Source organism: Chiloscyllium plagiosum, chromosome 45, assembly GCF_004010195.1.
Source record: "Chiloscyllium plagiosum isolate BGI_BamShark_2017 chromosome 45, ASM401019v2, whole genome shotgun sequence".
NCBI classification, from domain to species: domain Eukaryota; kingdom Metazoa; phylum Chordata; class Chondrichthyes; order Orectolobiformes; family Hemiscylliidae; genus Chiloscyllium; species Chiloscyllium plagiosum.
In genome coordinates, this window is record NC_057754.1 from 783,318 (window position 1) to 799,820 (window position 16,503).

The 16,503-nt window shown below is 46.7% G+C and overlaps 1 protein-coding gene across 3 annotated transcripts in view; it reads left to right on the forward strand.

Annotated features, from left to right (window-relative positions):
• The window catches only part of LOC122543787 (echinoderm microtubule-associated protein-like 4), a 63,959-nt gene that overhangs the window by 1,807 nt on the left and 45,649 nt on the right, over positions 1–16,503 (forward strand). The window contains exons 1-2 of one of the 3 annotated variants that reach the window (XM_043682557.1): positions 9,210–9,226; positions 10,054–10,223. The exons of 1 other annotated variant lie outside the window; for it this stretch is intronic. In XM_043682557.1, the coding sequence (XP_043538492.1) occupies positions 10,061–10,223 (163 nt within the window). In that variant the 5' untranslated portion in view covers positions 9,210–9,226; positions 10,054–10,060. Of the gene's footprint in view, positions 1–9,209; positions 9,227–10,053; positions 10,224–16,503 lie in introns of those variants that run through there. One more of the 3 variants, XM_043682560.1, reaches the window with a different exon arrangement.

Genomic DNA, 16,503 nt, shown 5'->3' on the forward strand with positions numbered 1-16,503 from the left:
GTCGGTGCTGAGGGAGCGCCGCACTGTCAGAGAGTCAGTGCTGAGGGAGTGCCGCACGGTCGGAGGGTCAGCGCTGAGGGAGCGCCGCACTGTCAGAGAGTCAGTGCTGAGGGAGTGCCGCACGGTCGGAGGGTCAGCGCTGAGGGAGCGCCGCACTGTCAGAGAGTCAGTGCTGAGGGAGTGCCGCACTGTCAGAGAGTCGGTACTGAGGGAGCGCCGCACTGTCAGAGAGTCGGTGCTGAGGGAGCGCCGCACTGTCAGAGAGTCGGTGCTGAGGGAGCGCCGCACTGTCAGAGAGTCGGTGCTGAGGGAGCGCCGCACTGTCAGAGGGTCGGTGCTGAGGGAGCTCCGCACTGTCAGATTCGGTGCTGAGGGAGTGCCGCACTGTCAGAGGGTCAGTGCTGAGGGAGTGGGCACTGTCGGAGGGTCAGCGCTGAGGGAGTGCCGCACTGTCAGAGAGTCGGTGCTGAGGGAGCGCCGCACTGTCAGAGGGTCAGTACTGAGGGAGCGCCGCACTGTCAGAGGGTCGGTGCTGAGGGAGTGCTGCACTGTCGGAGAGTCGGTGCTGAGGGAGCACCGCAATGTCGGAGGATCAACTCTGAGAGAGCGCAGCACTGGTGGAGGGTCGGCGCTGAGGGAGTGCTGCAGTGTCGGAGGGTCAGCGCTGAGGGAGTGCTGCAGTGTCGGAGGGTCAGTGCTGAGGGAATGTTGCACTGCCGAAACGTCAGTGCTGAGGGAGATGAATGATCCCACAGCTGGTGTTGTGGGGTCTGGTATGGATGTGGTCATGTCTCTGCCACCCCCTCTACCCCCACCGCAACATGTAAACAGAATGGTAGTGATTATCATTTTTCTGTCTCTGTTGGATCTTGTGGTGTCATAACTGTCATATTTTGAGAAATGATGTATTTGGCTGCTAAGGTGCTTTGACGCCTCCTGTGGTGGTGAACTTTGGCGAAATACAGATGTTTTTTTCTCTGAAACTTTGCCTTATGTTGTGGAAACATCGAATGTGAGAATTTGAAAACATCAATTTGATAGCAAGGTGGAAAGATAACAGGAGGTGCTCTGGCCTGTAGAATATCCTGTGCATACAGCTATTAATTTGGTGTTAAAGGAGTTGTCCGTTTTTCAGTCCCGTTAAGAGAACTCTGTGCGTCTGGTCACTTTTGATGTAGTGTCACACTTGTACTGACCACCTGTCTATTCGACAGTACTGATAGATAAATTTGTGGTACCTGAGAGAACTTGCTGTGATAACTACAATTCGACCAAAGCTCTGCTGTCCACAACGTCACTGACTCACGTTCACCCAGTACGCCCCTGTGCTTACAGACTCACTTTAACACCCAGTGCAGACATGCTTCAATTTTCATTAGTGCATGAAATCATTCAAATCTCCTCCCCATCTCTGTAAACTCCTCCAGCCCCTATACCCCTCCCTATCTTTGTCATCCCTCCAATCTCTACACCATCTCCTTGTCTCTGTCACCTCCTCCAATCCTGGCCTCTCCAGCATTTCCCAATTCCCATTGCTCCACTCTTTGGGGCTGTGCCTGGGGCCCTCAGGTCAGGAATTCTCTCAATAACTCTGAGCTCTTTGACCAGGCTTTTATGTCACCTGCCCCTTGTGTGGCTCTGGGTCAAAGCCACTCTGCTTGATGCTCCAGCGAAGTGCCTGAAGAGTTTTACTGTGTTGAAGGTATTAGACAAATACAGTCTCTTGTTGGAATCTAAAATAAGGAATGCAGGTCAATGCCAACACAGTCGAAGGCCACTCGGCCCTCTTGGATTTGCCAACTCTCCAGACGAAGGTGGTTGCTTTACAATGAGATTCAGTCAAACTATTGTGCTTGGAGTGTTGTTAACTGAGTCAAGGACTTATGTTTATATGGGCGACTGTGGGGAGTTAGCTTTGGTGATGATTTGGTGCTGTGGGGAATCGGATGAAGTGCTGCTCCAGGTTTGCTAATTGCTGTGTATTGGAGGAATTTTTCCCTCCCTCACTGACTAGGATACTCTCCTATGGCCTGTGTCCCTCAGTCACAGGCTGCCCTCTCATACCTGTCTCGTGGACAGCATTTATTCTCAGGATGCTGTTAGACCAAGGCACTAGATAAATGCAATTCATTGTTATAATCTGAAATACGGAATGCAGATCAGTTACAGCAAGTATGAGGTCACTGTGCTAGTCTGTCATTCATTTCCCAGCACGAAGCAGACTGGAACAGGAATGTTGGCCAGGTTAGAGAGTCAGGAGGCTCTGCAAGTGGCACTGCTGACACACTCACACAAATATACAGACAGACAGACAGACAGACACACACACACACACACACACACTCTCTCTCTTACAGGCACACACAGGTACCTGCATGAACACACATGCATAGACATGCAGACACACACACACACATATATACAGGCACACACTTTCACCCACAAATCCTCACTTCATTTCAACTGTTTTGCTTTCTCTTTGGCTCTGAACTCTCCGGATCTCCTTTACCACTTTTAAAAGATGCTGTTAAGAGCAGGGGAGACCAGAACTGGGGGATATCAATCACAGGCAGTCCTGAATAAATCCAGTGCAGAATTCAGGAGAAACATCCTGGCCCCAGAGAGTGGGGAGAATATGTGATTTGCTCCCACAGGGAGGGCTCAAAGGGAATCATATCGATATGTTTTTTTTTTGGGGGGGTCAGCTGGATAAATGCATGAGGGAGCTAGAAATAGAAGGATAGGGGGTTGGGGGTTGATGGTGAGAGAGAGTAGGAGAGGCTTGTCTGAGCTGTTAGTCTAAATGGTGGTATGGGAGTCCAGGCTAGGTGATACATTGGGCAGTTTTGACAGAATATCAGCTATCCCTTCTCCTTCAAACATGCCATTCAATGCAAGGAGAAGCCTCAATGCAAGGAGAAAGGGTATCCAGTGATTTTGACAATAGGATCCATAGTTGCTCTTCTGCAAAGACAATGTGTCACAAAAACAGGAAGTTGGAAATGTCACTCACATTTCGAAACTCAATGAGAACAGATGTTAGTCGCAGACAATATGAACAGGTGCAGACATTCAGAAGAAGAGGAAAAATATACTACTCCCTCTGATTAGGTGAATCTCTCTGTGGCTCAGTGGGTAGCACTCTCTCTCACTCTCGCCTCTGACCCTGAAAGTTTTAGGTGAGAGCACACTTCAGAGATTTAAACACAAAGCCAGTCCCAGCATTGCCCTGTTGGAGGGTCAGTACTAATGGAGCACCACACTGACATTTAACAGCACAGAAAAGGCCCTTAAGTCCATTGTGTTCTTGCTGGTCATCAATTCAAATCCTATTTCCCAGGGCTTGTTCCATAGGTGGTCAGCACTGCCCTTTCAACTGCTCATCTAAATACTTGTCTTGGGAGGGTTCACACCTCTAATATCCTTTTAAGCAGTGAGTTCCAGATACCACCTATCCTCTGGGTAAATAATTCTACCTCAAATATCCTCTGAACCTCCTGCTTCTTAGCTTAATACTGACCCCACTACTAAAGGGGGAATGTTTCTCCCTATTTACTCTGGTCTATACCTCTCAGAACTCTGTATACCTCAATCATCCCCCGTCCCCCGGCCAGCCTTCTCTGATCTGTAGAAAACAACCCCAGCTATCCAGTTTCTCTTCATCACTCAATCACTGCAGTCCAGGCAGCATCCTGGTGAATTTCCTCTACTTCCTTCAGTGCAATCATATCCTTCCTATTGTACGGTGACCAGAACTACAGTATTCCAGCATTGGCCTAGTTAACTTCATAACCTCCCTGCTCTTGTATTCAATATCTTGATTAATAAAGGCAAGTGTGCCATATACCTTCTTAACCACCTTATACACTTGTCCTACTGCCTTCAAGGATCTGTGGATACCAAGGTCTCTCTGATGCTCTGTACTTCCTAGGGTCTGCAAATTCAACATGTACTCTCTTGTCTTGTTAGTCCTCCCAAAATGCATTGCCTTGCAATTTTCAGGATTAAATTCTATTTGCCACTGTTCAGCTGATCTGACCAGCCAATCTATATTGTAGTCTGAGGCTTTCTTCCTTGCTATATTTACCATACCATTCATGTGAAAGGCACTTTGGGATATCCTAATCTGATGAGAGATAGAAACAGTTCTCTTTGTCTCACTGAGAATTGCATCCAAGTCTGTGAAATATTGACTCTGCGTTTTGCCAGGTTTCTGCAGACACTCTGGGGATTCTCGTTGTTCCCCCTTTTTCAGATTCTGGAGCAGATGAACTGAGATTACAGCTGGCAACAGTCTGGAATCTGAAACATTCACAGCAATCTTCAGCCAGAATTGCCAAATGGATGATCCATCTCTGCCTCTTCCAGTTGTCCCAGCATTACAAATTCAGCCAATTTGATTCACTCTGTGATATCGAGAAGCGGTTGGAGGCACTGGATACTGCAAAGTGTATGGGTCCTGACATTCTGATAATGGTATTGAAAAGTTGTGCTCCAGGACATGCTGCTCCCCTAAACTTGTTCAGTACAGCTACAACACTTGCATCTACCTAATAATATAGAAATTTGCTCAGATATGTCCTTTACACAAAAAGCAGGAGAAATCCAACCTGGCCAATTACTGCCTCATCAGTCTGCTTTAGATCATCAATAAAATGATGGAAGATGTCACCAACAGTGCTATCAAGCAGCAACTGCTCAGCAATAACCCGTTCAGGGATGCCCAGTTTGGGTTCTACCAGGCCCACTCAGCTTCAGACCTCATGACAACCTTGGTTCAAAAATGGATAAAATAGTTGAATTCCAGAGATGAGGTAAGAGTGACAGCCCTTGACAGCAAGGTTGCATTTGACTGAGTGCAGCATTAAGGAACCCTAACAAAACAGGAATTAATGGGTATCAGGGAAAACTCTCCACTTGTTGGAGTCATACATGATACATAGGAGGGCGGTGGTGGTTGTGGAAGGTCAGTCATCTCAGCTCCAGGACATCTCTGCTGGAGTTCCTCAGGGGAGTGTCTTAAGCCCAACTACCTTCAGCTGCTTTGTAAACGATTCACCCTCTTATCATAAAGTCAGGAGTGGGGGTCTAACTGTTTTCCTTTAATATTCAATGATTTTGCCGTAACTGAGTCCCCACTATCAACATCCTGGTGGTTACCATTGACCAGAAACTCAAACAGACTCGTCACATAAACACAATGGCTACAAAAACAGGTCTGAGGCAAGGAATAATATTGCAAGTAACTCACCTCCTGACTCCCAAAGCCTGTCCACCATCGACAAGGCACAAATCAGGAGTGTGATGGAATAATCCCCGCTTGCCTGGATCAGTGCAGCTCCAACAACACTAAAGAAACTTAAAACCATCCAGGACAAAGCAGCCTGCTCCCTCCATCACTGACACTGAGTAGCCGCAGTATTACCATCTACAAGATACACTGCATGATTTCACCAAAGTTCCTTAGATAACCCTTTCTAAACCCATGACCACTATCACCTAGAAGGACAAGATATCTGCAGATATATGGAAGGAAGTTACAGATATAGGGAGGGTCATGGGGGCTGGAGGAGGTTACAGAGATAGGGAGAGGTGTAGAAGACAGAGGAGATTCCAGAGAAACTGAGAAGAGGGGCTGGGGGAGATTACAGAGATACGGAGAGGTGTAGAAACTGGAGGAGATTACAGCGATAGTGAGTGTGTAGAGACTGAAGGAGGTTACAGCAATAGAGAGGAGGCCCAGAGGTAGGGAATAGGTAATGAGAGGTTTGAACAGAGAATGTTAAAATAGGCCACCCAGCCCTTTGAGTTTCCTCTACAATCACCCTGATAACTATTGGCTCCCGTTTTAGAGAAGCATTTCTCTCATTGTCTTAAAGTACTGAATGCGCCTGTCCTCACCCCTCCCTGGGGAAGCGAGTTCCACAAAATAACAACCCTTCAAGTGATTAAAACACTTCCTGGCCTCCATCTTGACAGGGAAACTCCCCATTTTTAAAGTCCTCAGTTTTAGTCTCTCCCACAAAGGGAAACATCCTCTCAACATCCACCCTGTAATATTCCATCAGCATCTTTACACTTCAATAGGATCACCTCTCATTTATTGATAACAGGCTGAACCTATTCAGACTCTCTGTCAAAACACACTTCTGCCCATCTCTTTCTCATCTTCTGCAAACTGCCCACTCGATATCTGTCTTTAACAACACTTGACAGTGAAGTTCAAAATGTTATAGAGGATTGTGTGACAAAACATACTCTGGTCAGCAGAGAGAGATGGTATTTATTAAATGTTTAAACTCTTGTTACCGTGATTGAGGATCCAGATGCACCAGAATCATTCAATAGCGTGGAACACATCATGATATCTGAGAGAGTGCAGGCCCAGTTGTCCCTAGAACTGGTTCGACAGCCTCACTCAAATCAATGGAGGCTACTCCTCTCTGTGTCCATTATTTAAGAAGCTATGGCCCTAACCCGTGTCACCTTTAATGTCAGTGCCTCACTCCTAATGTCCCTACAGTCAGTCCCACCTCTCACTTGGGCACTATTCCACAGCTGCCTTGGATACCCTTGTTACACAAGTGGGAGTTGGGCCAGCTGTTTGACTCCTGGAGGCATCACTTGCCATCCAGCACGACCCACGTTTCAACTGAGATTACCAGATTCTAGATTAGTGTGGTGCTGGAAAATTACAGCAGGCCAGGCAGCATCCAAGGAGCAGGAAAATCGACGTTTCGGGCAAAAGGAATGAAGGCAGGAAGCCTCTGGGATGGAGAGATAAATGGGAGGGGGATAGGGCTGGGGAGAAGGTAGCAAAGAGTACAATAAGTGGATGGGGGTGGGGATGAAGGTGATAGATCAGAGAGGAGGATGGAGCGGATAGGTGGGAAGGAAGCAGGAACCCTGGGCAGTGTTCTTACCCACCTGGTCCAATACTGTACCCAACTGAAGGGGAACTGAAGCTAACTGTGAGTCAGCCAGACAGCACAGAGAGTGAGCCAAACCCGGTATATTCAGATCATTGTAACCAACCACTGACAAGTGAGTGGGGTAGGCACAGTCCCCCTGAAGAAAGAACCCGTGTTTCTGTGGAGTCCTGAGACATTCCAATGCTGTTCCCAGCAACTTGAGGGGTTTTGCACTGAAGCCACTGTTGTCCTCGTGGAAATGCAACTGCTTGCTTGTGCACAGCAAGATCGCACGGCCAGCTATATACGACTACCCAGATCATCTATTTTCAGCCCCAGGACACAGGGAGAGCTCTGTCCTGCACTACTTCCAGTTGTGCGGCTTTTTTAACCCACCGCCAACCTGCTACCTCACCCCGAGAGAAGCATTTATTCTGCCTGGAAGAGGATCCACTATAGCAGCTGCGTCGGTTCCTCTTTGCCACCATTATTTTTGGAATCTAGCAAATTTAGATTGAATTGTCAACCCTGAAATGCTTCTCACAGGGTCAGTAAGCACCTGGGAGCCAGTTGTCCAAGCCTTTTGCAGCCTGCTCCTGAGTTGACTCTCAATGGACGATTGCCATGGCCTGGAGTCTGCTGCACAAGAGGCAGTGAGCAAGGTACAACCTCCCTAAGTCGAATAGCTAACTGAGAGAATGCCCTCTATGTGTGGCTAGTCTGAAACCGCCAATTGAGAAGGAGAGAGTGAGGGGAGAGAGGATGAGAAGTTTTCTGCTGGTTCAGGGACAATTTTTTTAAATTAGATTACCTACAGTATGGAAACAGGCCCTTCGGTCCAACAAGTCCACACTGACCTTTCGAAGAGTAACCCACCCAGACCCATTCCCCTACCCTATATTTACCCCTAACTAATGCACCTAATACTATGGGTAATTTAGCATGACCAATTCATCTCACCTGCACATCTTTGGATTATGGGAGGAAACCGGAGCACCCGGAGGAAACCCACGCAGGCACATGGAAAATGTGCAAACTCCACACAGACAGTTACCCGAGGCTGGAATCGAACCTGGTCCCGGATGCTGTGAGGCACCAGTGCTAACCACTGAGTCACCATGCCGCCCGTATCCGAGATGTTAGCTGGGAATTGTGGGCAGTATTACTCTGACTTGTTGTTTCTGTGTATTTATGTGATCTTGACACACCAGCTGTCTCCCTGCTTCACAGCTTCTGCCCTATCAAATGGAGGTACCTCTACTGACCACTGGGCTGTGTCTGGTCAGAGATGTACAGCACTAAAAAAGGCCCTTTGGCCCATTGTGGCTGTGCTGGTCAAGAACAACCACCTAATTAGAACTAGGGGGCAAAGCCTCAAAATAAGGGGGAGCAGATTTAGGACTGAGTTGAGGATCTTCACCCAAAATGTTGTGAATCTGTGGAATTTCCTGCCCAGTGAAGTAGTTGAGGCTACCTTGTTGAATGTTAAGGGCAAAGAGAGAGAAATTTTTAAACATTAAAGGCATTAAGGGTTATGGTGAGCAGGCAGGCAAATGAAGCTGAGTCCAGGCCAGATAGCCTACTCCTGCACCTATTTCTTATGTTAATTATTTAATCCCAATTCCCAGTACTTGGTCCATAGCATTGTCTGCCTTAGTATTGCAAGTCGAAAAGTGTGATGCTGGAAAAACGCAGCAGGTCAGGCAGCATCAGAGGAGGAGGAGAATTGACATAAGCCCTTCAGAAAGATATGTGGGTGGGAGAGCTGGAAGATAAATAGGAGGGTGGGGATGAGGTAGCTGGGAAGGTGATCGGTAGATACAAGTGGAGTGATGGTGATAGGTGAGAGGGGAGGGGGTTAGAGTGAATAGGTGGGAAGGAAGATGGACATGTAGGACAGTTCAAAAGGGTGGTGCTGAGTTGGAGGGTTGGATCTGGGATAAAGTGGGGGAGGGGAGATGAGGAAACTGCTGAAGTCAATATTGATGCTGTGTGGTTGGAGGATCCCAAGGCAGATGATGAGGCTTTCTTCCTCCGGGCATCGGGTAACTTGGATTTAGTGGCGAAGGAGGCCCAGGACTTGCATGTCCTTGACGGAGTGAGAGGGGGAGTTGGAGTGGTTGGCCACAGGGTGGTGTGGTTGTTTGGTGCGTGTGTCCCAAACATGTTCTCTGAAACATTCAATGAGTTGGCATCCTGTTTCCCCAATGTAGAGGAGACCACATCGAGAGCAACGGACACAGTACATGAGGTGTTTGGATGTGCAGGAAAATCTCTGCTGGATGTGGAAGGATCCTTTCAGGCCTTGGAAGGAGGTGAGGGTGGAGGTGTGGGCGCAGGTTTTACACGGTATTGACATCGACTTCACCAGTTCCATCTCCCCTCCCCCCAACTCATCCCAGATCCAATCCTCCAACTCGGCACTGCCCTTTTAAACTGTCCTACCTATCCATCTTCCTTCCCACCTATCTGCTCCACCCTCCCCTCCCCACTTGTATCTATATATCATTTTCCCAGCTACCTCAACCCCAACCCCACCCTCCAATTTATCCCTCAGCCCACATCTCCACCATTCCTGATGAAGGACTTATGCCCGAAACGTTGATTCTCCTGCTCCTCGGATGCTGCCTGACCTGTTGTACTTTTCCACACCTTTTGACTCTGTTCTCCTGCATTTGCAGTCCTCACTTTCTCCTTCTGCACATCTAAATACTTCTTCAATATTACAATATTCAATATTCCAAGGGTTTCTGTCTCTACCATCCTGACAGGCAATAACTTCCAGATTCCCACAACCCCCTGGATGAAAAGATTTGCCTTGCATCTCCACTAAATCTCCTGTCCCTTATCTTAAATCTGTGCCCCCCCCCCGATCATTGATCCTTCTATCAAGGGAAAAATGTCTTCCTATCTACCTTACGTGTGCCTCCTCATACTTTTATCCATCTCAATCCTGTTCCCTGTCAAACTCCTCTGCTTTAAGGAAAACAGCCATAGTCTGTCCAATCTCTCTTCCAAACTGAAACTTTCCAGACCAGGGGCAGCATCCTGGTAAATCTCTTCCTCACCCTCTCCAGTTCCTGCTTCCAGCCACATAGTGTTTTCTCTCTCTCAGTTTATCTCTGTCTTTCTCTCTCTCCAGCTCCCCTATGGAGTCACCTCGCTGCAATCAATCATTTTCACATTCCTCTTTTAATCATTTGAAGATGTCTTATGTAAACTGGCTCCAGATCATAGCCGAAGAAACGTGCCAAGTCTCAAAACCCTCTCCACATCAAAAAGATTTCTCGTGGATTTTTGAATGTGACTCTGGTGCGTGCCCATGTACCTTTATGTGTCTATGTACACAAGTGGGGGAATGTGTTTGCCTGATGTACACAGTCAGTTCTGCTATAACATGTGTTTCTTCAACATGAATTAGCTTAAACACAATTGAAGAACTTAGACTGTTATTTGCAGTACGTGAACTTTCCTTACCTTTATATTGGCTATAACGTGATTCTGGACCCATTAGTTAAAATGGTGGCGCTATAGTACTATTTTCTCATAATGTGAGATCACACCAGAACCAAACTATTGCATTATATCAGAACTGACTATATATGTATATGTATGTGTACACATGCCTAGGGTGCACCTGTGTGTTTCCATGCCCAAGTTCTTGCATGTGAGTGTACAAGTGATTCTGCACCAGTATGTGAACCTGTGCATCTGTATATGTGCATGGTGTGTGCATGTGTGTGTATGCATACACTTGGGTGTATGTGTGCCTTGGTTCAGGTATGTGTCTACACACACCTGGGTAAATTTGTATATACATGTGCATTATGTGTATGAATTCCTGGGCACACATGTTTTTTTATGTGCCTGGGTGCACTGATGTACATGCGCCAATCAAGTGAGCTGTTTTCTTCTGGGTGGTTTTGAGCTTCTTGAATGTTGTTGGAGCTGTACCCAATGAAGCCAGTGGGGAGTATTCCGATACACTTCTGACTTGTGCCTTGTCGATGGTGGACAGGCTTTGGGAAGTCAGGAGGTGAATTACTTGCTGCAGGGTTCCCAGCGTCTGATCTGGTCTTGTAGCCATTATACTTATATAGAACATAGAACAGTACAGCACAGTACAGACCTTCCAACCCAGGATGCTGTGCTGAGCACTTATCTTAATCTAAGATCAACCTAACCTACACACCCCACAATTTACTGCAGTCCATCTGCTTGTCTGGCAGTCACTTGAATGACACTAATGTCTCTGACTCTGCTACCACTGCTGGCACTGCATTCCATGCACCCACCACTCTTTGCATAGAGGACCTACCTTTGACATCCCCCATACCTTCCTTCAATCACTTTAAAATTATGACCCCCATGACAGCCATTTCTACCCTGGGGACAAGTCTCTGGCTATCTATTCTATCTATGCCTCTCATTACCTTGTACACCTCTATCAGGTTACCTCCCTTCATTCTTCTCTCCAATGTGAAAAGCCCTAGCTCACTCAACCTCTCCTCATAAGACATGCTCTCCAACCCTGGCAGCATCCCGGTAAATATCCTCTGCACCCTCTCTAAAGCATCTACGTCCTTCCTATAATGAGGTGACCAGAACTGGTCACAATATTCCAATATTATAGAGCTGCAGCACAACCTTGCGGCTTTTAAAGTCAATCCCCCTGTTAATGAAAGACAAAACACCATACACCTTCTTGACAACCCTATCAACTTGGGTGGCAACTTTGAGGGATCTATATATGTGGACCCACTGTTCCTCCACACTGCCAAGAATCCTGTCTTTAATCCTGTATTCAGCATTCAAATTCGACCTTCCAAAATGAATCACTTTGCATTTATCCACATTGAACTCCATCTGCCACTTCTCAGCTTAGCTGTGCCATCCTGTCAATGTCTTGTTGTAGCCTGCAACAGCCCTTGACACTACCTACAACGCCACTGACCTTTGTGGCATTGACAAACTTCCACTTCTTCATCCAAGTCACTTATAAAAACTATAAAGAGCAGAGGCCCAAGAACAGATCCCTGCGGGACACCACTGGTCACTGACCTCAGGCAGAATACTTTCCATGCACTACCACTTGCTGTCTTCTTTTGGCCAGCCAATTCTGTATCCAGACAGCCAAATTATCCTGTATCCTATACCTCCTAACTTTCTGAATGAGCCTACTATGAGGAACCTTATCAAATGAAATCCATATACACTACATCCACTCCTCAACCTTTATTAACTTGTCTCGTCACATCCTCAAATAACTCCATAAGTTGTGTGATTTTTAACTCAAATAACTCCATAAGTCTTGTGAGGCATGGCCTGCCCCTCACAAAGCTATGCTGACCATCTTTAATCAAGCTACGTTTTTCCAAATAGTCATAAATCCTGTCTTGCAGAACCCTTTCCAGTACCTTGCTTACCACAGATGTAAGACTGACTGGTCTGTAATTCCCAGGGATTTCCCTATTCCCATTCTTGAACTGAGGAACAACATTCGACTCCCTCCAATCATCCGGTATTACTCCTGTGGAGAATAAGGATACAAAGGGCTTTTGCCCAAAACTTCGGTTTTCCTGCTCCTTGGATGCTGCCTGACCTGCTGTGCTTTCCCAGCACCACTCTAAACTTGACTCTGATCTCAAGTATCTGCAATCCTCAGTTTCGCCTATGCAAAGATCATTGCCAGAGGCGCAGCAATCTCATTCCTCGCTTCCCGTAGTAACTTTGGATATATCTGGTTTGGCCTTGGGGACTTATCTATCTTGATACGTCCCAGAATTTCCAGCAAATCCACTTCCTTAATATCAGTCTGTTCAAGCCTATTAACCTGGTCCATGTGTTCTCTCAATTAGCAAGGTTCCTCTCTTTCGTGAATACTTAAGCAAAAAACTCATTTAGGGTCTCCCACACCTTTTCAGACTCCAGACACAAGTTCCTTCACTATCCCTGATCGGCTCTACCCTCTCTCTGATCATTCTCTTATTCCTCACGTTAAGTGTAGAACACCTTTGGGTTTTCCCTAATCCTTCCCGCCAAGGCCTTTACGTGCCCCCTCCTAGCTCTCCTCAGTCCATTTTTGAGTTCTTTCCTAGCTACCCTGTAATTCACTAAAGCTGTGCCAGATCCTCGCTTCCTCAACCTTAAGTAAGCTTCCTTCTTCCTCTTGACAAGAAGCTCCTCTTCTCTTGTCATCCAAGACTCCTTCACCTTACCATTCCTTGCCTGTCTCAGTGGGACAAAGGTATCCAACACTCGCAACAAGTGCTCCTTTAACAGTCTCCACATTTCTGTTGTGCATTTCCCATAGAACAAGTTGTTCCCAATTTATACTCCACAGCTCCTGTCTAATAGCAGTATAATTTCCTCTCCCCCAATTAAATACGTTCCCATACTGTCTGTTCCTATCCCTTTCCAAATCCTATATGGCTAGTCCAGTTCAGTTTCTGTTGAATGGTAACTTGCAGGATGTTGGTGAGGGATTCAGTGATGGTGATTACATTGAATTGTTGGAGATGATCATTGCCTGGCACTTGTCTGAATGTTGCTTGACATTTATCATCTCCAGCCTGGATTTATCCAGGTCTTGTTGCATTTGGACATCAACTGCTTCAGTATCAAACAAGTCACAAAAGGTGTTGTAAATGTGGAACTGTCAATGAACAAGTCCAAATGGGATGCAATTAAAGTGGATTAACGCCAGTACAGATACATTCAGTAACACAGGGCACTTGCGGGAGAGAGGGTGTTACTGAGTGACAGTGTGAGGGATCTGGATTAACATCAGTAGGATACAGTCAGTAACACACGGCACTGGGGTTGGGGAGAGAGGGGTTACTGAGTGTTAATGTGAGGAATCTGGATTAACGTCAGTAGCAATACAGTCAGTAACTCAGGGCACTGGGGGAGAGTGGTTACTGAGTGACCATGTGGGTTAAACTGTAACACAGGGCGCTGAACAGCCTGGGTCACATTTGAAGTTTCTGCCCCGTTGTTCTGCCCACACCCCCCAGAGAAAATAGTTTCTCTCGATTGACCGTATTGAATCCTTGAATCAGTTTAAACATTGGTGAAAAATAGGCAAATTCAAATCTTGAGTGATCTCTTGTTCTGGGGTAAAGGTGTTAAAGGTCATGGGACTGAGACAGACAAACAGAACAATCTCTTCCTGTTCCTAATCCAGGGAGATTAAGGGGCTGAATGGCCTGCTTCTGTAGCAGCCTATGTTGTCTGGGTTAGTGGCACTGCCAGTATGAAACGTGCTGGTGACGGGGGCTGTGACTGCTTTGGGCTCTGTTTGACTGGTACACAGGCTTGTTGCATCATGGCTTGCAGCACTTTGACCTGCAGCCAGCTGTTTGCTCAGATCCCAAGCGTGAAGATTCCAGGCAGAACAGTTCTTGGCAGCAGACACAGCTGTTTCTCTCAAGTTGTGTTCATTCCTGCCTCATTTCACTATGCTGCAGGGCCACATGCCAATAATCTTTCCCTCACACTCTTCCCTCGGGTCTGTGACCAATTGGGCCCCATGTGACTGATAGAGCTTTTCAACAAAAGGGCCTTCATGATGATCTCTAACACTGGCTAATTTCAGCTTTGGTTGTGTTGGAATCACAGATTGAGGTGCTCTGCCAACATTTCTACAGTTAATGCAAGAAACCAGACAGGATCTGACCTCCGAGTCCTGAGAATGAAAAATGAATCCTCTGGAGGTGGCTTTTGAAGATTTTTGAGTGTCTCATTCCATTTGCAGGAATTCCTATTTCTTTTTTGTGTTGGACGTGCTTGACTATGATTACCCTGGCATGTGTCAGTGTTGTAGGTTAGACTGACAAATTCATCTCTAAATGAAGAATGTGTATTCTCGAGCACCTTTCCCAATCTTATTTGCAGTGAAGTCATCAGGCAGATTTTGGCAGCGAGTCATCACAAAACAACATTCCACAAACAACCAACAAGCCAGGAAGAGAAAAAGTTGTTTTGGTGATAGCTGAGGGATAAATACAGAACCAGGACACCAGGGAGAACTGCCCTGTGCTCTTCTTCCAATATGACCATGAGAAAGGATGGCACCTCTGCCAGTGCAGCACTCCTTCAGCACTGACCCCCTGACAGTGCCCACTCCCTTAGCACTGACCCTACATCCTTCCCTATCTTTATAACCTCCTCCGGGCTCTCCATCCCTCCCCATCTCTGTAACCTTATCCAATTCCGACCTTTTGGGTAAAATCTGATTCCCATCGCTCCACCATTGGCGCCTGTATTTTCAGCAGCCTGGGGCCTGGAGTTTTCAGACGCTGGAATTCATTCTCTCCCTAAACCTCTAAACCTGTCAAGATACTTATAAAATTGACCTCTTTGGCCAGAAATGTAGTATCCTCTCCCTCTAATTCTGGCCTGATTTACCTCCTGTGAAGTGTCTGTGGATATTCCTGTGCATTACAGGTAGTGTGAAGACATGAAGGTTTGTTGGAATAGTTGGAGATAGATGCCGGCAATTTTCTTAAAGAACTGGCAGCACCCAGTGTCCGCATGAGCTTGGTTGGTGTGTGTTAGTTTGCCTTTTCACTGTGGACAGTGAGTGGGCTGAAGCAAATGTACTAAATATGAAATGTTCTTCATTCTCAGCTCTCCTCCTCTGCAACCACATGTCTGCTGTTAACTAAGTGCTGACTGGTTTCTGCAGTCTGCCTGTCACTCCCCCACAGACCCCCTCTTTCAGCATCAGTCACAGCACAGAAGCATCCTGCTGAATGAACCAGTTCACCTTATGGTTCTTGTCCCGATTCTCTTCAATTCACGTCCTTCTGGTGAACAACACTCCTGCTGCTGGGGACAGTCTCTCCCTCACTGACTCAATACAACAGCCCTTCTTGATTCTGAAGACCTTGATTCAACCCCCCCCCCCCCCCCAACCCCCGAATGTTTCCTGCTCCCCCGAATCTGCTGGACAGCTTGTATTCATATAGTGCCTGTAAAATAGTAAGACCATTCACATGAGCAGTATGGGAGTATTGTCACTGAGCCAGGGGCGACCAGAACCCTGATCTTTAAGGAGTGTTGTAGAGGGGAGAGGTTAGAGGGAATTCCAGAGCTTGAGATCACCCAGAGGAAGGCCTGTGGTGAAGTGACGGGATTGGGAATTGAATTTATTGTCACGTGTACCGAGGCACAGTGAAAAGCTTTGTCTTGCGAGCGATGCAGGCAGATCACAGAGTTACGTTGCATAGATAAGTAAATAATAGGTAAACAGCAGCAAAATAAAAACACAGGTACAGGTGAATGTTAAGTCTGTGAATCCATTCAGTATTTTAACAACAATAGGGTAGAAACTGTTCAAAACCGGCTGGTGTGTGTGTTCAGGCTTCTGTACCTGAATAAGAGCACTGAGGTGTTGTTGGGTTTTAGAGCTGGCTGTACATGTTCCAGAGATAAGGAAGTAGAATGAGGAATTGAGGGCTCTGCATGAAGTTGAGAGCTAAGCAGAGAGTGAAGTAGTGCAGCTGCATGGTCAGCGGAAGCAAGGTTCAGAGCGTGGGTTAGAATGAAGCGTGGTTTTGGTTATCGTGGTGACTGGGAGATTGTGGGG